At 39.0% G+C, this 23,844-nt stretch overlaps 2 protein-coding genes across 2 annotated transcripts; both read left to right on the top strand.

The window, feature by feature from the left end:
- Positions 1–906: 906 nt before the first annotated feature.
- On the top strand, positions 907–2,956 carry LOC129922894 (uncharacterized). Its single transcript, XM_056011062.1, has 2 exons — positions 907–1,059; positions 1,939–2,956. The coding sequence occupies exons 1-2, from the start codon at positions 981–983 to the stop codon at positions 2,919–2,921; spliced, it is 1,062 nt and encodes a 353-aa protein (XP_055867037.1). The 5' UTR covers positions 907–980; the 3' UTR covers positions 2,922–2,956.
- Positions 2,957–17,673: 14,717 nt separating this feature from the next.
- Positions 17,674–22,890, top strand: LOC129922742 (clumping factor A-like). The gene is made up of 3 exons (XM_056009689.1): positions 17,674–17,727; positions 17,875–19,183; positions 22,790–22,890. The coding sequence occupies exons 1-3, from the start codon at positions 17,674–17,676 to the stop codon at positions 22,888–22,890; spliced, it is 1,464 nt and encodes a 487-aa protein (XP_055865664.1).
- The last annotated feature ends 954 nt before the right edge of the window (positions 22,891–23,844 follow it).

Here is a 23,844-nt window from a genome sequence, read left to right as displayed (position 1 = left end):
CTGAGTGTTTGAGTACTGGGTGTTTGAGTACTGAGTGTTTGAGTACTGGGTGTTTGAGTACTGGGTGTTTGAGTACTGAGTGTTTGAGTACTGGGTGTTTGAGTACTGAGTGTTTGAGTACTGGGTGTTTGAGTACTGGGTGTTTGAGTACTTATTGTTTGAGTACTGGGTGTTTGAGTACTAGGTGTTTGAGTACTGAGTGTTTGAGTACTGAGTGTTTGAGTACTGAGTGTTTGAGTACTGAGTGTTTGAGTACTGGGTGTTTGAGTACTGGGTGTTTGAGTACTGGGTGTTTGAGTACTGAGTGTTTGAGTACTGGGTGTTTGAGTACTGAGTGTTTGAGTACTGAGTGAAATAAAACATTTTATAAAGGATAGAGAGTTGTTCTGGAATCCTTTAGAATTTCTTTTTGTTATCAGTAAGATCCACAGTAAACGTTCTTAAGTAATCCCTAGTGAGCCAAGAAAGGAACCTGATACCCAGAGCAAAACATGCACTCGGGGCAACGTACTTTATTGCCCCCCCCCCATTTTCCATGAACATCAAATAGGAATATAAGCTTATAAATAAAAAAAAGTTTCAATAATAATATAATACAAATAACCTTAGAATGTATAACTAAAATATCTACAATGTTATTTTTTATTCGCATCCTCCAAGGTGGCGCCCGGGGCATCGTGCCAACCTCCTCTCCCCCCTCCCCCCAAATACACCTATGCTGACACTACCATTGTTATTATTATTAAGAGCAAATCATCGCTGTATAAAGGAAGCACTTTTTAAAAAAATATTTATTGTTCTAGTTCTCCCTAATTCTAATTCTCTTTGTTTCTCTGTGTCTGCTTCTTCCTACTATCTCAGTTATTTCCCTTTTTTATCAAACCCCCTCCTTCTTTCTAGGAGAGAAAAAAAAAAGCACACCAGCAGACTGAGACCGTGCCAAGTTCGTGCCAGGTCCGTGCAGTGAGACTTTGATAAAGATGACATCTGTCATGACTTACCAAAAGTACGTACGAATAAGTCTCGTAGCTCTAGTCTGGTGCCCACTTCTAGAAGCAGGTAAAGTAGACTCTGCTGTCCGAAGAATTACCTCTTTATTATCAGGTGTTTAATTTCTGTAAAGTGTCACGTGGGTTGATGTAAGTCTTTTCGTCTTGTTCAGATGTTCATGAATTGAATTCGATTCGAACGGTAAGAAATAGTAAAATCTGTGTTGTGTGACATATGCGGGAATTGGGTCTACTGAAATAAGCAAGAAGTAGGTCATGTGAAATAAGCTAGAAGTGTGTCATTTGAAATTAGCAAGAAGTAGGTCATGTGAAATTAGCAAGAAGTAGGTCATGCGAAATAAGCAAGAAATAGGTCATGTGAAATAAGCAAGAAATAGGTCATATGAAATAAGCAAGAAGTAGGTTATGTGAAATAAGCAAGAAGTAGGTCATGGGAAATAAGAAAGGAGTAAGTCATGTGAAACAGGCAATAATAGGGTCATGTCACAGACTGAAAGGGGTGCCTAATCTGTTATTTATAGGCAAAAATACCACTAAGTCATCAAGAGATCTTATCCACTGTATTACGGATTCAGATGAAATACCACTAAGTCATCAAGAGATCTTATCCACTGTAGTACGGATTGAAATTTCGTACACTTGTTCCTTTTAAATCCAAGGCGCTCACTAGGAATCGACTTTGACAGATTCGCAACCTGAGCACCTCAATTCGCCGAAAAAAACCGCAATTCTATCAAAATTGTGTATTTCATTTTGGTATTTTCTCAAAAAGCCACAGTCAATATGTAAAGCCAAAAAAAAAAAAGAAATAATACTTTAACACGACCACCACGTCCCCTGTTATATAAGTAAGCAACTAAATTTTTTTAAAATTCTACGCATTTTAATTAAACTTTCAACAGAATAATTTCTTTCACGTTACTTCCAGGGTTGATATCTCGGGCAACTCCAACGGGTATAGAAATCGGCGTGACAGAGACACTTATGATGGAGTGCTTGTTTACACCAGGCACTGACACTAAATTAACATACGCATCGTCCATCAAACTGTTCCACTCCGAGAGTTCAGCCTACGCAAAGTACATTGACATTCTGACCGTCCTCAACGTGAACAACATTCTAGGAAAAGCCAAGGATTCAGCAGACGTTAAGGCCGAAGGCTCGATTGACCACACTAATCCTTCTGTGCTTCGTATCACCTGGAAAGGTCCGACAGCCAAACATTCCGGCTCGTACAAATGTGTAGCTCACGGTGTGGACGAGAATGGCAACCCCGATACGGTGCAGAGTGAAACCGTTGTTACCGCTAAAGATGCTGATATAGAAAAGGTGGTGGACCACGTGAATCATCTCAACCAACAAGTGGATCAGCTTCTGAAAGAGCTGAATGCAACGGAAGCGAAGAACAATCAGCTAGAAAATGAGAAAAAGCAACAACAGCAACATTTAATCGACGCACAGGATTCGCTGTTTACGCCTTCCCCCGCGTTCAATGGATCACGTTACCTCTTGACCAAAACCGCAGGCGCCATGAACTATTTTAATTCAGTCTTGACGTGCGGACGACTTGGCGGTTATTTGGCGGAAATTGACTCGGAGGAGGAATACAAGTTTGTGTTAGATAGTTTACTGAAGAGCTCTGCTTACGAGTCAGTGCTTATCAGTGGAACAGATGAAGCGGTGGACAAAGTCTGGGTCCATAGCTTCAGTAAAAATAATGTCACGTTCTTTAAGTGGGCTACCTATAGGCCCGACTCGAGAGAACTGCTCAACTGTTTAGCTTACAGGAAGCAGCTTCAGTGGCATAACGTTGAGATGGAGTGTAAGACACTGTGCGCTTTTGATGGGACCCTCGCGTTTCTCTGCGAAGTACCAGACAAGAGTTATGAAATAATAGGAAACCAACATTGATAGCATGCAGTTGACAAATAAAGTTTAATCTTATCTATAATCCAATATAATCGTTGTCTTCTTAGTTGTACCGGTGAGTTCGGTTATGATTTTAAATGATTAACTCTTTCTCTCCTAACCGACGATACACACGTTGATTCCATCAGAATGTGGTAAATAATTACGGAGAGAAAGAGTTAAAGATTTCTACAGGACCTAGTCAGGCATTTGACAGGTATGATTTATAGGATTAAAGATTCCTACAGGACATAATCAGACATTTGGCAGGTATGATTTATATGATTAAAGTTTCTTACAGCACTTAATCAGACATTTTACAGGTATGATTTATATGATTAAAGATTACTACTGGACATAATCAGACATTTGACAGAGTCTCTTTCTACTAATCAAACTTCAGTTTAAATGTAACGCTAGACGTGAGTCCGCAGATTATAGAAGAGAGCTAATTTCACTTTGAAACGCAGACCTATCTATGATCTATATAATCTCAGACCACTGACGCAGACCGAGCCACTACCTGCCTAAAATATTATGTTTTATAGTAAACACTTTAGTTTCGCTGCTTGAAAGGATTGGTATTTAAGATATTCATAAAATAGAGACAAATTAAAAAAAAAAAATTTCCAGTGTATCTGACGTACATTAAACAGTATAGCGATTTGATTACCTCATTTTTAACGAAACTTTTAAAACCATGTATTTTGTTGGACATTATTGAGACATTATTTAGCGCTGTCATCAAAGAAAAAAAAATCAAATTTGTAAATAAAACACTAAACAAGAAATAAACATCACATTATTGTGAATCACCATTAGTATGAATATATCCAATACATTTCTCCGATTGGGAAACAATGACAGTGTCATACTTACAAAACATGTATAGAGATAATGGAACGCAAGACCTAAAACCTAAACCAGTGGGGCCGAGGTTTCAGTGTATATGGTATGAAAAATCGCAAGACGCGGGGACAATTGGAGAGAATCGCCCAGAACAAGTGGCGTGGCTAGCGATGTGGGGCATGGGGGGGGGGGGGGGGGGGCTTGACATCTTTAGGGGCCCCTGCATTTTGACATTTGACATCATGACATGAGATAATGGCTTAATCTGTAATGTAAAAACAAATTTCAGACACTCATTTTTGGGAACCCCTCAAGATGAGGGGGAGATTTTCACATTTTGACCCTCCCTCCCCCCCCCCCACCCTAGCTACGCCACTGCCCATAACCGATACGCCTGAAGGAAGCTGGTTGGTGGGCTATACTTAAGACGGGACCGGGCATAGATGGATAGTGATATTTAGTCTATACCCTGTATTCACAACCTTTAGTATCAGAAACTCGGCGAATCTCAAACTTTTGTGTATTTGAAGTATCAAAATTTCTGATTATCCTCAACTTTCTGTATGCCTCCTTCATATGAATAGCGATTTAAAGTTTCTTTAAGTCTGTTTGAAATAGTCCCTAATCATGGACACATTTTTAGTTTTTGTTATAGCGGACAGTCATGGATACTTAGCACAGTATAACACTTGTTGGGTCTTTAAGCTCACATCTAGCTCCCTTATGTAATATTAAGGACATAAGCTCTTGCACGAACAAGCTGAGAACACAACGAGGAAAAATTGACAATACAAGAGCTTATTATTTAAGAATACTTGATTATACATTAGTAAACGCCTACTATCAGGAAAAGAAGACAGGTGAGTTTGTATTTTTACAAGTCAACACTCTGTCTGGCAAAAATAGGAAGAACTCTTCAATACTGTGAAGCAGGGGTTCTCAACCTGTGGGTCGCGACCCTCTTGGGGGTAGAATGACGATTTGCCAGGGGTCGCCTAAGACCATTGAAAATATTGATTGTTGTTGTCTATTCTTCTATTGCTGTATGTGTGCGTGGGGAGGGGGGTCGCGGCAGAGTGGGGGTTTGTAAAAAGGAATCGCCGAGCTTAAAAAGTAGAGAACTGCTGCTGTGAAGAGACAAAAGCTGAGCTGGTTTGGTCATAGTGTAAGACAGGACTCACTATCACAAGTCAATTTTGCTTGTTTATGTATTATTTTGATATGTCCACTAACCGATGCATAACTTTTGGGGTTAAAACAATTGTTGTGTTACCTCCCTTGCAATACCTCGCCGTTAACCAATACGGAGACATTTCTTTTCTTTCTGATTATTTCGCTTCAAACTATCCTATTGTGATACAATGCCATTTATAACAGTTTGTGCGCTAAAATAAGCTGTACTTTCTACACTATAAACATTTTGTACTGGAACCGACAGAAAAAGATGATTTTTATTGTCAAGTCTGTTGAAAACAAAAAAAAAATAAAATCTGCGCACGTAACTCCAGAGTCATGTTTGTCAACACGGTGTTAAAACTGGGTCAACTCACGCGCGAGACTTCCACGCGAGGGAGCGTGTCCCAGGGCGCAGTTTTGATTGGTCGAGCTATCAAAAGCGCGCAATTTGATTGGATTATCAGATCAAACAGGCGTGCGGTTGTGGTGAGCGTGCGGGGAAGAGGAGCAGACTAACGGTGCGGGGTTTGTTTTGTTTTTTTTCCTCCCTTCGCGCGAACTCCCCCGCTCCCATCCGTCTAGCTCCCCCATCCCCCCGTGTCCCCTTAAAGCTTCGTCGGTTTATCGAAGAATGGATGGATGGGTGTTGTAAAGAGAGTGAAGCTTGTATCGATTCACCTCTATTATAGTATTCGTTCAGTTTTTTTTCTTCTAGGACGCTTATAGTACAGCGTCCGCACGTGAGATTTGGTTCGAACGCCGATGGAGTATTCTCTTTATCGCGGGATTCCAAGCGATTGTTTACCTCTGAGAATTCTTCCCCATTCTTTTCAAGAAGCCAATTCTGTTTTAGTGCATTCTGTAGTTTGAGTGATATTCGTGTTCTAGGATCGCCCATTTTTTTCTTTCTGATTTGTTTTTTGGATCTGATTTTGTTTATTTCCTCTGCGATGAAGATCAGGATTCGATCTTGGATATTTATACACATCACGTGGTCTCTAGGTGAGTAGATATAGCTTAGCGTCACGTGGTGCATAGTGCACGTGCGTTCTGAAACACACACACACATGCACATGCAATGTATACATTTGATTGCTTTCAAGGTACGAAAGAAACTCACAGACAAACAAACTAAAGTCACTTTAAACACATATTCCTAATGCTTAGGACCATTTTTCAAGCTTAAATTAAAATATAAATATATGTGAGTGAGCTCTTGAAGCGAGAAACGAAATGCACATATATGACTTTTTACTTTATTTTTGTTTTGTTCCTTTAAGAACATAATTCATTGATCATTTTTTTTTTATACGAATGTGTGTTTGCAAGATGATGTGTGCCAATATGGGCTATTAGCAATTTAATGTTTTTTGTGTCAAAAACATTCTCAAAATACGTAAAAATGGTTTTCTAAATGTGCATATTTTTATATTTTTATTCTTTTACAATTATGTAGTGAGAAGAAAACCACATAATAAATTAACCTTTTAAGTTCTTTGACTGGGGCGTGGGCGCTAATGTACATGTCCGAAACTTCAAAAAAAAAAATAAAAAGAAGTACAAAGATTATCGGAAGGACTCTTAATTTGGCAGTGTTACAAGTTACAATACGAATATATATATATATATATATATATATATATATATATATATATATATAAAGAAAGAGAGAGAAAGAAGAAAACAGAGATTCATTAGCCATGACATGGTCTAGTATTTTGTTCTAAAAATATCACAAAAATTCTAGCTTCGTGTTTTGGTTCCAGGGGAGATAATACGCTATCATAGAAATCCGCGTCTCACAGCCATCTGTATAGACATCTTGTGTTAACACCTTCAACCTCAACCATTGTCAACACTGTTCAACATATGACCAACGCTGTTCAACCTATGGTCAATGCTGTTCAACCTATGATCAACACTGTTCAACATATTTACGATATGGGCAAACAAAATCTTTTTTTTTTATTTCTTCTTGTCACTTTTCATTTTCTCCTCATTACCATTATAAGTAAACAGAAAATAAAGCTGAGTATACTCTCCCTAAGAAGAGCGATGGCTGAATGGTTAAGCGCTTGGCTTCCAAATCTGGAGTCCTGGGTTCAAATCTCGGTGAAGACTGGGATTTTTTAATTTAGGATTTTTAGGGCGCTCCAGAGTCCACCCAACTCTAATGGGTACCTGACGTAAAGGCGGTTGGTCGTTTTGCTGGCCACATGATACCCTGCTCGTTAACCGTTGGCCATAGAAAATGATCACCTTAACATCATCTGCCCCATAGTTAGGAAGGTCTGAAAGGGGGAACTTTAATTATTTTTACTTCGTTACTTTATGCATTTAGCTCATTTAGATCAGCTACGTCGGAATTCGAACTCGAGCTCTCAAAGTTATCCCTACCAGCAGGGCCGGCGTTAGTCCGATTTGAACGATTGCTCCGAATCGGGACCCGCGCCTTGCAGGAGCCCAGCAATTTATATTATTTTTACTTCGTTACTTTATGCATTTAGCTCATTTAGCTCAGCTACGTCGGAATTCGAACTCGAGCTCTCAAAGTTATCCCTACCCGCAGGGCCGGCGTTAGTCGGATTTGATCGATTGCTCCGAATCGGGACCCGCGCCTTGCAGGAGCCCAGCAATTTATATTTACCATATTACAATATCTCATGGCTCTTGTCACAGGCTTGTAGAGATATAGGACTTAAAGGAATAACATAGTGCATTGTACGATTGACGTAACTCTATTTAACCCACTGCCACCTATTGCGTTTCAGTTGCTTCCTATGCAGGTTGTATAATACATGTTGCTATTGTGATCGAATTAATAGTAATAACTGTGATTGTTAAAAAAAAAATTTAGAAGAGGGACTTCCGCGGGCAACAATGAAATTGGACCTCGCGATTTGCAAGGCCGTTTATCCATTCTCCTCTGAATCCCTTCCTAACAAAAAACAAAAAAAAAAAAAAAAAGGACAAAGTATAATTTCTTCTATGGATTTTAAAAACTCCTTTTGTCCATTTTCAGTCAATGTGATACAAGGTCATTTGTCGTTTGTACTTCTTGGTGACTGAAAATAGAAAATAGGACTTTTAAAATCCTTCTTATTTTAGCTTTAATGGAGAGGACACTCCTGCATCAGTGTCTACACACTTTGATATTTATGAATAAATAATAAATATATCTGAATATCTCTGTTTTAGAAATGGTGACGTGAATTTTCCCTTTCAACACCTTGCTTAAAGTTTATTGCAGTAATCAATACCAAGTTGCTTATAGATCAGCATACCAATGCATTCAGTCCAGGTATTGCAGGGTGAAGATAGGCGCGCTACCAGCTCGGCCACCGCTTCTTATATTTCTTGTGGAAGACATTTGTCGTCATCATCATAAATAATGTTTTTGTCATCACGATGTCAGATGTTTCATGATGGATGTGTGTTTCTTTCGGTGTGAGTATCAGAACACTGTGGTCTTCTCTCTCACCCTCTCATTCCAGACATATTTCTTCCGAGCTGAGATCAACCCCTCTCTCTCCCTTTGATACTCCCCCGGTTTCTTCTCCACCCCCCTTGCAGTCCTCCTTTTGCGCTCCTGTCAGTCTGTCTTATCTCCGAGCTAGTTTCCCCGAACAGACGTTGTGCTGGCGTTACGACGTCCTTCTAGCCGACGCGGACGCGTGGAATTAGGATTGGGTGCCTTGGCGGTTTTAAGTTTTAAGCTTGGTCACATCTCTGGCGAGACACTTCAGGGGAGGTCATAACAACTGTGTCAACGTGACCTCTGCCGACACCGTCAATTCCTCTTCTCTACTCCTAGTACCTGTATTCGAGAATGCATCCACCCCCTAAATACAGGCACGCGTCTGTAAGCAAACTTTTTTTTTAAACTACAAAGCTTATATCAACTCTGTCAAATTTGTACACGTTATTTCTCCCAATTCCCATTCTTGGATCGAGTTAAAATTGTGTACAATTATTTATTGTTCCTATTAAAATATGTCTCAATCAAAAAATTTATCCAATTGATTGATGGTAATTAATTAATTTAAAATCATATTAACTATAGGAAATAAATCCTACAATATTGATGTATATGGCTATAAATACACAATTATTCCCTATAAATAACCTTTTAGAAAAAAAAAAATATATTTTGCTTGTACTTTTTAGGGGGAAAAAATAACAAAATTTTCTGTTTGAACTTTCAATGCCGATGCCAAAAGATTTGTCCAGAGAGGAGAGAAGAGGGGGGGGGTGAGATGAGAGAGAGATGGAGAGGGAGGTTGGAGATTGGAGAGAAAGAGAAGAGATAGGGGAAAGATGAAAGAGAGAGAGAGAGTTTTGTTAAGGGATAAAGGAATAGAACGAGCTTTTAGTCGATGTGTGAGTGTTTCTCGTTGCTAGTATGATTTGATTGGACTGACTCTTCATTTCTACCTATTCTACCCACCTGAAGCTAGATTTGTTGAGACACGTAACATGTACAAAGTGTTAGACGCAGGTAAAAGTTAAAAACAAAATAATTAAAGTTCCTCTTTCAGACCTTGTGATCTATAGGGCAGGCGATGTAAAGGTCATCTGTTTCTGTGACCTACGGTTAACGAGAGTGTAATGTGACCAGCCCAACGACCAACCGCCTCTACTTTTCCCCCAACTAATGTTAGGTCCCCATTAGAACTGGGTGGACTCAGGTCCCCAAAAGATCCCGAGATGAAAAATCCCAGTCTTCACAATGATTCGAACACGGGACCTCCGGCTCAGAAGCCAAGCGCTTTACCTCTAGGCCACCGCGCAGGTACATCAAGGTAATATATCCTCACGTCTACAAGATAATGGGCTTGAATTTTGTAAGATAACATACCACTCACCCTTAAAGCAACAGATATAACGGCGGCTAGGAGCAAGGTGCAATGTTCCAAGCCACTCACCCTAAAGCAACAGATATAAAGGCGGCTAGGAGCAAGGTGTAATGTTCCATTTTTAACCCCGGGCACAAGAATACCTAACTACGCCCCTGGTGCGATTATAAAACATTCTGTCATCTTTCAGCTTCCATTTCTTTTCCCAATATTCCAGACTCAAACATCTTCAGTATTATTCTCTGAAAAAAAAAAAAAAAAAAAAAACTAAGAGCTATAGCTGCTATACGTTTAGAAATCCTGTCACTTCTACTTTTGTGTCGTCACTGACGTCTGAGACTTCAGCGATAATGACAGACAAGGGGCGACAATTTATTTCCATTCAGAATTTTACGCTCTCAAGTGTGAAGTCTTCAGAGTTACTTCGCCTAGAGGCTACATCGGCGATGACACACTCAAGTCTAGTCTATGACTACTATGTTAACTCTTTCAACTCGTGTGTCGGGTACACAAAGGGTAGAGAGAAGGATTCGAGGGGGGAAAGAGTTAAAGTACAATGTATTGAGGTAGAAGATTGGAAACTAAATAAGATTAAAGATTCCTAGAGGATATAATCAGACATTTGACAGTCTTTTTTTCTACTCATCAAACTTCCGTTTAAACGTAAGGCTAGACAGAGTCCAGGGATTATAGAGGAGAGCTAATTTCACTCTGTAATGCAGACATATCTGTGACCTATATATTTTGAAACTCCTGACACAGACAAAGCCACTATGTACCTTAAAAATCTTGCACTCTTTTTCTTTTAACAAAAATCAATTTTAAAACGTCAAAACTATTGCACCCACCCTTGAAAGGACCTCATTCACAAATCGTAAACAAACAACATTGAGTCACGTGCCTCTCTATCTCGTCTATACAAATCACGATCTTATTTTAATCAACAATGGTTATCACGTGACCGTTCGTTTTTGGTGAATGAGGTCCATTGTTCATGTAAGGATAATACATTTAAATAATAATAATAATAATACCGCTATACATGAATGAGTTACTGTTATGGACAAATGCCCTAAAGTGCAAATACGTGGATGAGTCAATTGAATACAAGATGGCAGGATGTCCAGATTTGCCAGAATCTGCCTATCTAGGTCGCCATAATCAAATTGTGAAAATAATACATCAGCACCTGGCCTTGACACTTGATCTGATCGGAAAAATATACGCCCCCCTCCCCCACCTCTTACTACAAATACGCACCGCAGGAGGTTCTCGAGTCAACCGAGTATCTATTATACTTGGATAAACCAATTGTAACTGTCAGAGGGCAGTACTGCTGCAGACCTGCAACATCACCAGAAAATTCCTCACTGGACACTATTAAAGGGACTTCTATGAATTTTGTCTCTCTTTAACGAAGCTCGAATCTGGCAGCGCCAGAGAATGAACATTAGTTTATTACTATAATAAGATTAATATTTCAAAAGAATATTTTATTTTATGCCTAGATTTAACTTCTTATTTTTGTTTAAAGTAAAAGGGAGCAAACTTCTTGATTTCATTCTTTACACCACCCATACCACTCAATAGTTACATTAAAATCTTAAAAGTATTTACCAAGATATGTCTTCATGTAATGTTCCACACATGTATGCGGTTGTGTACAGGGGTTTAGCGTGTGGGGCGGCCAAAGAAGGTATGATCACAATTCATATAATATCATTTCTTTCTCTCTCTCTCTTTCTATCTCTTTCTCTCTCTCTCTCTGTCCCTCTCTCTCTTTCTCTGTCTCTTTCTCTCTCTCTGTCTCTCTCTCTATTTCTCTCTCTCTCTCTCTCTCTCTCTGCCCTTCCATTTTCGGGTGGCTGTGGGAGTAGAGGGCCATCATTTATCTACGTCATCGTGGTTTACTTAAATGGTATTTGATATCTATTCATTATTTATATATATATTTCTAGACGTGTTTCGGGTCGGTATCAGCCGGTACATTTACTAAATGCTGTCATGTCTGGCCAATATGATTCCTACAAAAGTAAAATACCTAAAAAGTGCTTCTAAGTATTATAAAACTTGCGTAAAATTGTATGGGGTAAATAGTCAATATCGATTATTTAAATAAAATATACAATATATATATATATATATATATTTGCGTATCGGCACCTTTTTGAAAAAAAATATTAATTTTATTGTAATTTAACGTATATTATTACTTTTTAGTAGTTAAAAGTTAGGCAGTCAACTACTGAGTACCGGCACCTAATCACTTAGTACCGGCAACAATTTGTTTTTTTACAATAAAAGCATTATATATATATATATATATATATATATATATATATATATATATATATATATATATATATATATATATATTATATATATATATATATATATATATATATATATATATATATATATATATATATATATATATATATATATATATATATATATATATATATATAAGCTCTTGTTTTACATATTTTGTCATCACCCATGATTGTCAACTGGTGCTGTCCGTACTCCTTGCCCGTTCTTAGCAACGCCACTGGTACAAGTAAATACAATCCTATTAAATCTTTGATTATCTATAAAGAGCTTACCGAAGTGGACTGCTCAGAATAGTGTATTGTCTATCTTCTATTCCGCGTGGCATTCGGTACAATTCTTTAACGGCTGTGGCTTAAATTAAAGGCCTACGGTACAGATGGAGAGAGAGCGCCTCCACGGCCTTTACGTCTGAGTAAATTTCTGTTACAGTCACAGCGACACACCGACACTCCGACACACCACCTTGGCCGCACGTGCTTGATGTTTGACGACTGCAGCACACGACAGCTGCTCGCGCTAGCTGCTAATCCTCTTAAAAGATAATCCGGTATATTCACGACATGGTGAGAGAGAGAAAGAGAGAGAGAGAGAGGGGGTAGGGAGAGAGAGAGATTGAGAGAAAGAAACTGTTACAATACAAGGCCATGACCCACACATCCTTTTAAACCACACGAAATACTTGACCCACACAAAGCTATGAGCCACACACAAACTTGAACCACATAAAGCTATTAGCCACACACAAACTTGACCCGAACAAAGCTATAAGCCACACACAAACTTGAACCACATAAAGCTATGAGCCACACACAAACTTGACCCACACAAAGCTATGAGCCACACACAAACTTGAACCACATAAAGCTATTAGCCACACACAAACTTGACCCACACAAAGCTATGAGCCACACACAAACTTGACACACACAGACCTATGAGCCACACACAAACTTAATCCACACACTGCCATGCCCCACATATGGTCATGATGCACATACTGCCATGACTCACACACTGCAATAACCCACACATGGCCATGACTCACACACTGCAATAACCCACACACTGCCTTGAGCCACACACTGCTTTGACATACATATTTCCTTGACCCGCACACTGCCTTGACTCATACACTGCCTTGACCCGCACACTGCCTTGACACGCATACTGCCTTGACACGCACACTGCCTTGACACGCACACTGCCTTGACCCACTCACTGCCTTGACCCGCACACAGCCTTGACCCACAAACCTACATTAACCACACAAAAACCATGAACCCACCAACGTAACCCTCAACATTATTACCTTCTCACGAATATGATCAAAATATTTCACATCTTTAAACCAAAAAAACTACCATTTATTTTGTACTATCTATGTTCCTACATAAAACGTACCCAAATGATAGTAAACAAAGTCACAATACATTTTTACTAAATCACACTATCATCAGCACTGTGTTCTGTCTTCTCAACATCACCAGAAATTTAGAAATGACTCAATCATCAGTTCTTGTTCATTTTATTATTTTCCCTTAAACACAATTTTTAGAAATGTTGAAAAAAAAAATCAAAATATTATCGATTCAAATATTTCTGAATTCAGCCTATTTTTTTTTTTAAATCATAATATAACCTTATTTCTTTACATTGTTCATCCATTAGATTAAACTTGATCCGATAATATTGTATCTATGCATAATTTAAATGGATCACATTTGACGTCATGGACTGACATTTTAAAAACCGTCTATTCAGAGCAAACAAGAAATTATTTTATTTTAAATGTTCAATCCCCCCCCCCTTTTTTTTGTAAAGGTACCTCTCCCTCTTTTTCCGGCCCTCCATTTTGATGCTACTAGTCTTGTCATTTGTTGTGGTTGCAGTGAGCGCACAAGTGGTCTCAACAAGCACTCATTCTATACCAGGCAGTTGTAACTTCCATCTCCTGTTTTCAATAGATCGGAATAAAAAGAGGAGGGTTGTGAGTGGCAGAGTACTAGGAGTGAGGGAGGAGGAGGAGGAGGTTGAGACTAGAAAGAGTGCTGGCAAGTCGTCTAAACACTTGCTGCAACCCCCCCACCCAACACACACACACAAACACGAATATGTGTTAACAAGTTGTTTTCTTTTTTACTAAGACTGGATCCTCGGACTATTTAGGGTATTCTTTCTATTACTGAACGAAGGGGTCGTCCCTAAAATGACCGGGTGCCCTCTAGTGTGGGCATGTAGGTATTGTCAGGGGCAGGTATGGCGAGTCCAGCCAAGTTTAAGTGAACCCTGACAGGTATGTAGGTGTGAATCTATTCCCTGTGTATGTCGATACGTTTTACAGAGAGAGAGAGAAAAGGAGACAGACAGAGAGTCGGAGAGACAGACGGACAGAGAGACAAAGAGACAGAAATTGAGACAAAGAGACAGAAAGAAAGACAGAGAGTCAGACGGACAGACAGACAGACAGCGAGACAGAGCAAAAGTAGAGATAAACTCCAATTGGTAACAAGACTGGAAGGATCAGTCCTCCCGTAGAGCCTTGGCGAGAAACTCTGTTGTTAGGCGTAGTGCCTTTGGGCAAAAGTAGAAGACTTGGGACATAGACATAGAGAGACAAAAAAAGAGAGAGAAAGAAAGAGACTCAGAGAAAGTAAAAGAGATAAAGAGTGACAGACGGAGAGACAGAGAAGAACAGACATAGAGGAATAGAGGGCCATCTACTCAGAGAGAACAAAAAAAATATACAGAAAGAGTGGCATGGGGAGAGAGAGAGAGAGAGAGAGAGATGGAGAAAGAAAGACAGAGAGACAGAGAGAAAAATGAAAAATAAGAAAAAAAATTAGAATTTAGTTGAATGACTGACGTGGGGGGGCGGGGGGGGGGACAAGTTCACATTAAGCAAAAGAACTTTCTTCCATCTTTCAAACTCTTCTCCAGACCTCTGCTAATTTTTTTTTGTTTTCTCTTTAAATCGCTAGGCATTGTGGTCTAGCCTCAATGCGGTCTAATTGGTTATTAAAGATGCAGACGTCACTATTCACCCGCCATGACAGGAACTAATGCCCTTGCTTGTCCACCGAGAAACGGAGAATAAAGGGAAATAACTCGCTGGAGAAAATTATAGTTGTTTGCCCTTGTTTTCATCATAAATTTTATTTGTGTGTTACCATTTTTTTAATGTCATGATGATGACAATTCTAAGGGCCGACACCAGCGATTCTCTATCTGATAAGATCGATACCTAAAAATTTCTCTAACTTTAAATCCGATAGCGATAATTTCTTAAATCGATAAGAGCAAATATAAATAACTCAATTTAAAATGTCCGATAGCATTGGATGTTCAAAGATGTTCGATACCATTTAATACTCATTCTGAAAACATCGATACTGAATGATACTCAATCTCAAAGTTTTAAATGCTATTTATTATTTGCAAATTAAAAGGATCGATTCTTTAAAAAAAATAATTTGAAAAGAGTTTTGAACGCTTATCGCCTGTTATATTTCACTGTCATTAAAATCCAAATTAAAGGTCAACTTTGTAAGACTAGAAGATGCTATGATGTTCATTATATAGAGCAATGACAAAAATAGTCCCGGTTCTAAAGTTGTTAGCGCCCTGGGCAAGCTAAACTTCCGGTTAATATTTTAAAAATATAAGTATTATCTCTTTTTTCTTTTTTTGTTTTGAATTTTGTTTCTATTGATTTTGTATTTGGTGTAGTAAAAAAAAAGTTTTGTAAACTGTTTGACATGTTTCGGATGTTCCTTCAAAGTTGAAAATAATTTACTTCCTAGTTCAAACCTCCCGCAGGACGACGGGAGAAAGCAGTGGGCAGCAGGGCCGGTCTTAGGCCACTGCAACCTATGCGGCCGCAGTGGGCCCCGCGCTTTCATAGGCCCCGCGCTAATTTAGGGTGTAATTATTAAATTGCCTGAATTTATTAAAATCTCATGAAAACTCTTTAAAATCTCTAGAAAAATAGACAAAATTGTCATTTGTGGGTGTCATTAATTGCGGAAAACGCCAATCCTACGAGTGATAAAAAGAAAAAAAGGTATTGTTAGTTTTCATGTAATAATCGGGCGAATTTATTCGGAAGTTGCAATACTATATTTACTTTTATAGTCACTAGCATATAAATATGTCATTGGTTACAAGGTTCGTAAAGTACAGATCGCAATTATTAACTTAGTAAAGTCGATTTTTTTTTCTTATACAAAATCTTAATTTTCACTTAATATCCTTATTCCCACACAGACTAGGCCCCGCGCAATCAGTTTCGCATAGGGCCCCCTCAATGGCTAGGACCGGCCCTGGTGGGCAGGGTTTGAACCCGGGACTATCGAGACGACCGAACGACAGCGCGCATACCGCACGATCAAGCCGGCAGCCTGGATTCCAGTCTTAGCGTCTTCTGGTAATGCTATGAACACCAAAACAGAGTGTGTCTGAAAGAATGTTAACAAATATATTTTTTTGTGCTACTTCTAAAAATCAAACAACATTTCCCTTACTGAGAATTTAGTCTTGTATCCCCCCCCCCCTTTTCCGCCTTACGGGCCGTCACTGGTGAACACGCAAGCAAACACACTCGTTGACACACGATACTGTTTTTCTTTAGTAAACCAAACTATTAAACTCAAGAGTATTTTTTTTTCTCTGTACTTAGGGGCCTTTAAAAACAACTCACACGCACACACATACAGCCTATCTTTCACACGCAATCACACACACGCAAGCACACACACACATACGCTCACGGGTTCAGCCCCAGCAATGTTGAATTTGACCAATTCCCTAAATAAATTGCTTGACCCGCTAGGAGCAAAGCGAAACGTAGAAGGTCAAACCTGTCGGTCTTTAGTAGCGGCGAGAAGTTGAGATGGTTTCTTTTGAGTCAAGGACATCACACAAATAAAGAGAGAGAAACAGAGAGAGAGAGAGAGAGAGAGAGAAAGAGAAAGAGAGACAGAGAAAGAGAGAGAAAAAAAGAGAGAAAGCGAGGGAGAGATTGAAAGAGGGAGAGAAGAGAAAGATTTTAAAAAGAATTTTTAAAGCAAAAGAGAAAAAAGAAAGAGAATAAAAGAAAAAGAGAGAAAGAGAGAGAGGGAGAAAGAGAGTAGAAAGAAAGAGAGTAGAGAGAAAGCGAGGGAGAGATAGAGAGAGAAAGAGAGAGAGGGAAATAGAGAGTAAGAGAGAGAAAGAGAGAGAGAGAGAAAGAGAGAGATATAGAAAGAGAGAAAGAGAGAGAGAAAGAGAAGAGAAAGATTTTAAAAAGATTTAAAGCTAAAGAGAAAAAAAAATTTGAATAAAAGAAAGAGAATGAGAGAAAGAGGCCCAAAACAAAGAAAGAACAAAACAAAATAGATAGAAAAAAAAAAGAAAGAAAGAGACAAAAGAGAAAGAAAACGAAAAAAAAAAGATAAAAAAAGATAGCAAGAGGAAAGGAAGTAAGAGTATCAATAAAGAAAGACTGACGAAATAAAAGGAACCACATTCAATGCTGAATACATTTCGATAGAGTAAATATCGCCATGACAGACTACAGAACATTATCCATACAAGTTGACTTCTTCACTGCAAGCTGGGTCTGAATTTTAAAAAATACAAACGAATGCATCTATATCTTTTTGTGTGTTACATTCACCAATGCCCTTCTTGTCACTCACTAATCTATTCAACAATATGGAAGAAATAAGAGACTAACATTGGCGGCGTCTTATTTTTTCGATTAGGAAGGTGGAAGAAAGCCTTATTCATGGTCCCCCCTCGGCGTAGATACATTTTCAGAGGATAGTCCAGAGGATAGTTCAGAGGATAGTCCAGAGGATAGTTCAGAGGATAGTCCAGAGGATAGTTCAGAGGATAGTCCAGGGGATAGTCCAGAGGATAGTTCAGAGGATAGTCCAGAGGATAGTTCAGAGGATAGTTTAGTGGATAGTCTAGAGGATAGTTCAGAGGATAGTTCAGAGGATAGTTCAGAGGATAGTTTAGTGGATAGTTCAGAGGATAGTTCAGAGGATAGTTTAGTGTATAGTCCAGAGGATAGTTTAGAGGATAGTCCAGAGGATAGTTCAGAGGATAGTTTAGTGGATAGTCCAGAGGATAGTTCAGAGGATAGTTCAGAGGATAGTTTAGTGGATAGTTCAGAGGATAGTTCAGAGGAAAGTTTAGTGGATAGTCCAGAGGATAGTTCAGAGGATAGTCCAGAGGATAGTTCAGAGGATAGTTTAGTGGATAGTCCAGAGGATAGTTCAGAGGATAGTTCAGAGGATAGTTTAGTGGATAGTTCAGAGGATAGTTCAGAGGATAGTTTAGTGGATAGTCCAGAGGATAGTTCAGAGGATAGTCCAGAGGATAGTTCAGAGGATAGTCCAGGGGATAGTCCAGAGGATAGTTCAGAGGATAGTCCAGAGGATAGTTCAGAGGATAGTTTAGTGGATAGTCTAGAGGATAGTTCAGAGGATAGTTCAGAGGATAGTTCAGAGGATAGTTTAGTGGATAGTTCAGAGGATAGTTCAGAGGATAGTTTAGTGTATAGTCCAGAGGATAGTTTAGAGGATAGTCCAGAGGATAGTTCAGAGGATAGTTTAGTGGATAGTCCAGAGGATAGTTCAGAGGATAGTTCAGAGGATAGTTTAGTGGATAGTTCAGAGGATAGTTCAGAGGAAAGTTTAGTGGATAGTCCAGAGGATAGTTCAGAGGATAGTCCAGAGGATAGTTCAGAGGATAGTTTAGTGGATAGTCCAGAGGATAGTTCAGAGGATAGTTCAGAGGATAGTTTAGTGGATAGTTCAGAGGATAGTTCAGAGGATAGTTTAGTGGATAGTCCAGAGGATAGTTCAGAGGATAGTCCAGACGATAGTTCAGAGGATAGTTTAGTGGATAGTCCAGAGGATAGTTCAGAGGATAGTTTAGTGGATAGTTCAGAGGATAGTTCAGAGGATAGTTTAGTGGATAGTCCAGAGGATAGTTCAGAGGATAGTCCAGAGGAAAGTTCAGAGGATAGTTTAGTGGATAGTCCAGAGGATAGTTCAGAGGATAGTTCATTGCTGCGGTTGTTAATTACATTTGCGTGTAGCATGTTATGTGTAAAACAGAAGCTTTGGGAGTGTTGGGCAATAAAAAAAAAATTACTTTATTGTTGTTGTTTTGTTATCGTTGTTGTTTTGTTTGAATTAAAAAATGTAACTAGAACATTTTGTGGCATTCAAAAGCAAAGTGTAAAAAAAAAAAAAGAATCAATGTACAATGGATGTGCTTATTCCTTTTGATGAAGTGGGCCACAGCAACAAAACAAAAAAAGGAGAGAGGGAGAGAGAGAGGGGGGAGAGAGAGAGAGAGAAAGAGTGAATGAGAAATAGTAAGAGGGAGAGAAAGAGAGAGAGACAAAAAGAGAGATAGAGAAAGAGAAACATTAATATTTTTAATAAGGTTTTAAAACCCCGTCTATTGGGTTACTTTGGTGAACGAGTGATCAATCAATAACTGCTAATTCAGTGTTTTAAACTAGCTATAGAGATCTAGTCATAAATTTAGATCTAGTTATAAGCACGGATTATAGGTACAAGATGGATATAAATATAAGATATAGATGCTACAAATTGAAATATAAATAAGTAAATAAGAGACAGTGAAAGAGGAAGATGGAGAGTTAAAGAGAGAACGAGTGTAACAAGAGAAGACAGGAATTGTGTGGGAAAAGTAATGACAAAAAGATTGAAAGAGAGAGAGATGAAAAGAGAGTACTTAACAGAAAGAGATAAAAATCAAAGCTTAAATACAAACAAATGTTCAGTAAATAAAAAGAACATGAAGATACCCCCCTACCCAAACCAAAACTATTTTTGTTTTAGGAAAGAGAGAGAATTCCCTCCCCTTACAAATGGCACCGAAGAATTCCCTCCCCTTGACTGTAGTAGAAAGTAGTCCCCATGATTTACTTCTACCTAAAAGGAAATAATAAATAAGGCGAGCTACTTACCGGCATCGATCGGAGAGAGTCCGTCATCTGACTGAAATGGGAGAGCGTAATAAAACACTGGTCCGGACAATCCTTGGTCAAGTCACCCGGACGGCATTACTGAAGGCTTGCGTATGTGTGGGTGTTGGTTAGAACATGGGCGTCTCAAAGACAAGGATACCCCCCCCCCCTTTTGTCTGGACTAAATGCCTGCTTGCAAGGCTTTCCCCAAAATGTTCGAGGAAGATTCGGCGCTTGTATCAAGAGCGAGTCAGAACAAGTTTTATCAAGACGTGCGAGGAGGCGCCGATGGGCCGTAAATTGGCATCTTTCTTGTCCACTGGCGATGTATGGCTCCCTCTGTCCCAAGAGGCAATGAATGGCTCAGATAAATCCTTCCCGGTGCGCATTTTTGTGGGCCTTAGATAAAGAAACATGGTTCTTTCTGTCTCGAGAGACAATGGCTGTTCTGAGAAGAGACCTCTTGTGACACAAATTTGACATTAAAACAACATAACAAAGACAGTTCGTGTGGATACACAAACTCAAAATCGGCCCCCAAAGTGGTCCAACCTGGCAGTTAAAAAAAAGCAGGTTTCAATATTTTCAGAAAGAGCATCAGAATGAAATTCTATCAAAGACTGTTAGATAGCTAGTTGAGTGAGTTGGGTTGCGCACTTTATAAGACCGACAGTGAACGTACATTTATTAGTGACGACATAGACTTTGGGTTAGAGATTAGGTTAGACTTTGAATTAATCAGTTACCGCTAGATTCTCAAAGGGGGTAACATCGTTCTATAGTGACAGACTAGACTGTGGCCCATTCTGTAATAAACGTTTGTTTGAAGTTCACCTTGAGTCAACTTGGTCATTGAGTCTGTGTTCTTGTTTAGTACCTTATCTATATTTGTGACAGTGTGCATGAAGAACTCGCAGATTGAAAATACATCATACAAGGTACGCACGCACTTAGTCTACATACTCATTTTAGAAATACTTCAGCTACATCTGACTACACATGCGTCCGTTACAGTGGCGACCCCGAACGCTCTAAGGGTCTTGCTACGGTGACGGGTCCAGACGTCTTCGTTGAGGTTCGTCGTTAGAGCAGTGGTGATCACGCCTGAGCGCCAGCCTTATGAATTGTTACTGCAGTCATCATCGTCACAGCGGTGATCTTCATCGCGCTTTGTCTCCGTGAAAAAATTCTATCAAAGACAAATGACAGAGAAGAATGAATATCTAATTGATCTATTTGTTTTGTAAAGGGTCAATCTCTTATTCAGATCCTCAAGAAAAAAACATTTCCGTAAAAAAAAAATTATAGTTCAGTGTACTATATGAGAGGTGGAGCACTACAGTTCACGTGCTAATCTGAAAAACTACTTAATAATTGTTGTTGTAAATTGTGTCTAACTTATATGCATACTAAATAGATTTTTTCTCTTTAAAAAAAAAAGAAATAATTTCTTTTAGGGGTAAATGTAGTAGTTCGTATGATTGAATTTACATAACTTTGCAATAAAAATGTAATAAATTCTTTTAAACATACAATTTAATATTGTCTGCATAAATAAAGAGCCTCACGTGTTTGTTACTATTAATATTGAATAGTTGTAAATGTGGTGGATTTTATGAAAAACTGCTTGCATAAGTGATTTAAAAAAATTAGATTTTTCGCTTTCAGAAAAGAAAAAAGTAGCCGTTGCATCAGAACTTTGAATGGTCTAAAATATTATGGTGTCAGATTTTTAATATCTTTTCTAGTTTACGAGATCTAAACGGGACGGACGGACAGACATTCCACACAAAACTAATAGCGTCTTTTCCCCTTCCGGGGGCCACTAAAAATGAAAAGGATGGTCCGAGCGTCCTGCAATGCGTTCGGCACCAGGTTTCAGTGTCTCGTAGGGAATCCTAGAGATGATAATGCCTGAGATTGGCCTTAAGGCTCACTCCTAAAGACTTAGCACAGCAAAGAGTCCGAAGACGATAAAGTACAAGTAAGGTTCCCCTTTCAGACCTTGCGATCTATACGAAAGTTCGTTTCTATATCCAACGGTTAGCCAGGGTGCCATGTGGCCAGCACAACGACCAAATGCCGTTACTTTACCCAACTAAAGCCAGGTACACATTAGAGTTGGGTGGACTCAGTGGCGAACTAAAAATCTTAAAATTCAAAATTCAGTCGAGAGTCGAACCCTGGATTGCTCACTTTTCCACTCAACTATCTCTCCCCTCCTAAGACGCTACTTATAAAAAAAAAATCCATTAAAAAAAAAACAAAAAAACATTTGAACTTTCGAGTTTCTTGATGCTATTTCATATTAATCTTAGAACATTCATTTTAATAGTTCAATTTCTATTCCATTAGAGAATTTTCAGTCCTGTATGTTCTAGTTTGGAGGCGCGGTGGCTGAGCGGTAAAGCGCTTGACTTCCGAACCGGGGTCCGGGGTTCGAATCCTGGTGAAGAATTTCTGGATCTTCGGGTGCCCACTCAGCTCTAATGGGTACCTGACATTAGTTGGGTAAACGTATAGGCGGTTGGTCGTTGTGCTGGCCACATGACACCCTCGTTAACTGATGACCCTTTTTATCATCTGCCCTAGAGACCACAAGGTCTGAAAGGGGAACTTTACTTTCTACATACTATGTTCTAGCCTGCTTAATGTCTCTGCCCCAGTTTACACAGTGCTGTACACAAAATGCCTGTACGGTCCAAAACCTGAAATGGGAACGTGTTGCCTGCACCACATCACTGAAACATCACTGAAACATCACTGAAACATCACTGAAACGTAGGCCTACTTACAGAATTATAAAAAGCATTTCAACAAATGAAAGATTCCAACGCAGCCCATAAACTTAATGTCTTTTAGTCTTTTGTTTGACCGCAAGGATTACGTCTTTAGACAACCTTCATATAACTTAACATAAATTAACATAAATTAACATGTTAACTGCAGAAACACTATGAAGTACTTGTCCTAGGGGAAAAAGCTGGATGGATGGCTGCCTGGTCGTGCGGTTTGCGCGCTGGACTGTCGTTCAGATTTATCGATGGTCAAGGGTTCAAACCTTGCCCGCTCCCATCCCCCGTCGTCCTGCGGGAGGTTTGGACTAGGAAGTAATTATCTTCAACTCTGAAGGAACATCCGAAACATGCCAAACAAACAACAGACAAGCGTGATAATCAAAGTTTTTTTTTTCTTATAATGAAAATGTTGTAACTTAAAAAAAAAAAAAAAAAGGCAGGGACTCCATGACAAAATATAGCCTGTTAAAAAATCAAAGTGGGTAGTGGTAGTCAGTAGTCATATTAATATCATATATGAGATAAGCTTTCGGGCACCCTTAAGATAATTGAAACAGAAAAGAAGACACCCCGTGTGGCGCAGTTTGTACATTAAATGAAGAAATGAGAAGTCGAATTTTAAATGTTTGGCATTAATATACTTCTCTTTATAAACCTTGTGATCTATAGGGCAGATAATGTAAAGGTCATCTGTTTTTATCTTACTTTCTCTCTCTCTCTCTCTCTCTCTTTCTCTATCTGTATCTCTTTCTATCTCTTTCTCTTTCTCATTCTCTCTCTTTCTCTCTCTCTCTCTCTTTCTCTATCTGTATCTCTTTCTCTCTCTCTCTCTCTCTCTTTTCTCTCTCTTTCTCTCTCTGCATCTCTTTCTCTCTCTCTCTCTCTCTCTTTCTCTCTCTGTATCTCTTTCTCTCTCTTTCTCT

The sequence above is a fragment of the Biomphalaria glabrata genome, chromosome 14 (assembly GCF_947242115.1).
Source record: "Biomphalaria glabrata chromosome 14, xgBioGlab47.1, whole genome shotgun sequence".
NCBI lineage: Eukaryota > Metazoa > Mollusca > Gastropoda > Planorbidae > Biomphalaria > Biomphalaria glabrata.
The sequence above is the reverse complement of the archived record's forward strand: the minus strand, read 5'-3'. Positions and strand labels throughout refer to the sequence as shown.

Bases quoted from the DNA above. Each gene is read 5' to 3' on its own strand.
- LOC129922742 (XM_056009689.1), top strand. From the start codon at position 17,674: ATGACAGACTACAGAACATTATCCATACAAGTTGACTTCTTCACTGCA. The intron at 17,728-17,874 runs GTCTGAATTTTA...TTTTTCGATTAG, and splicing joins ACTTCTTCACTGCAAGCTGG to GAAGGTGGAAGAAAGCCTTA. The intron at 19,184-22,789 runs GTTCATTGCTGC...TCTCTGCCCCAG, and splicing joins AGAGGATAGTTCAGAGGATA to TTTACACAGTGCTGTACACA.
- LOC129922894 (XM_056011062.1), top strand. From the start codon at position 981: ATGACATCTGTCATGACTTACCAAAAGTACGTACGAATAAGTCTCGTA. The intron at 1,060-1,938 runs GTAAAGTAGACT...CGTTACTTCCAG, and splicing joins GTGCCCACTTCTAGAAGCAG to GGTTGATATCTCGGGCAACT.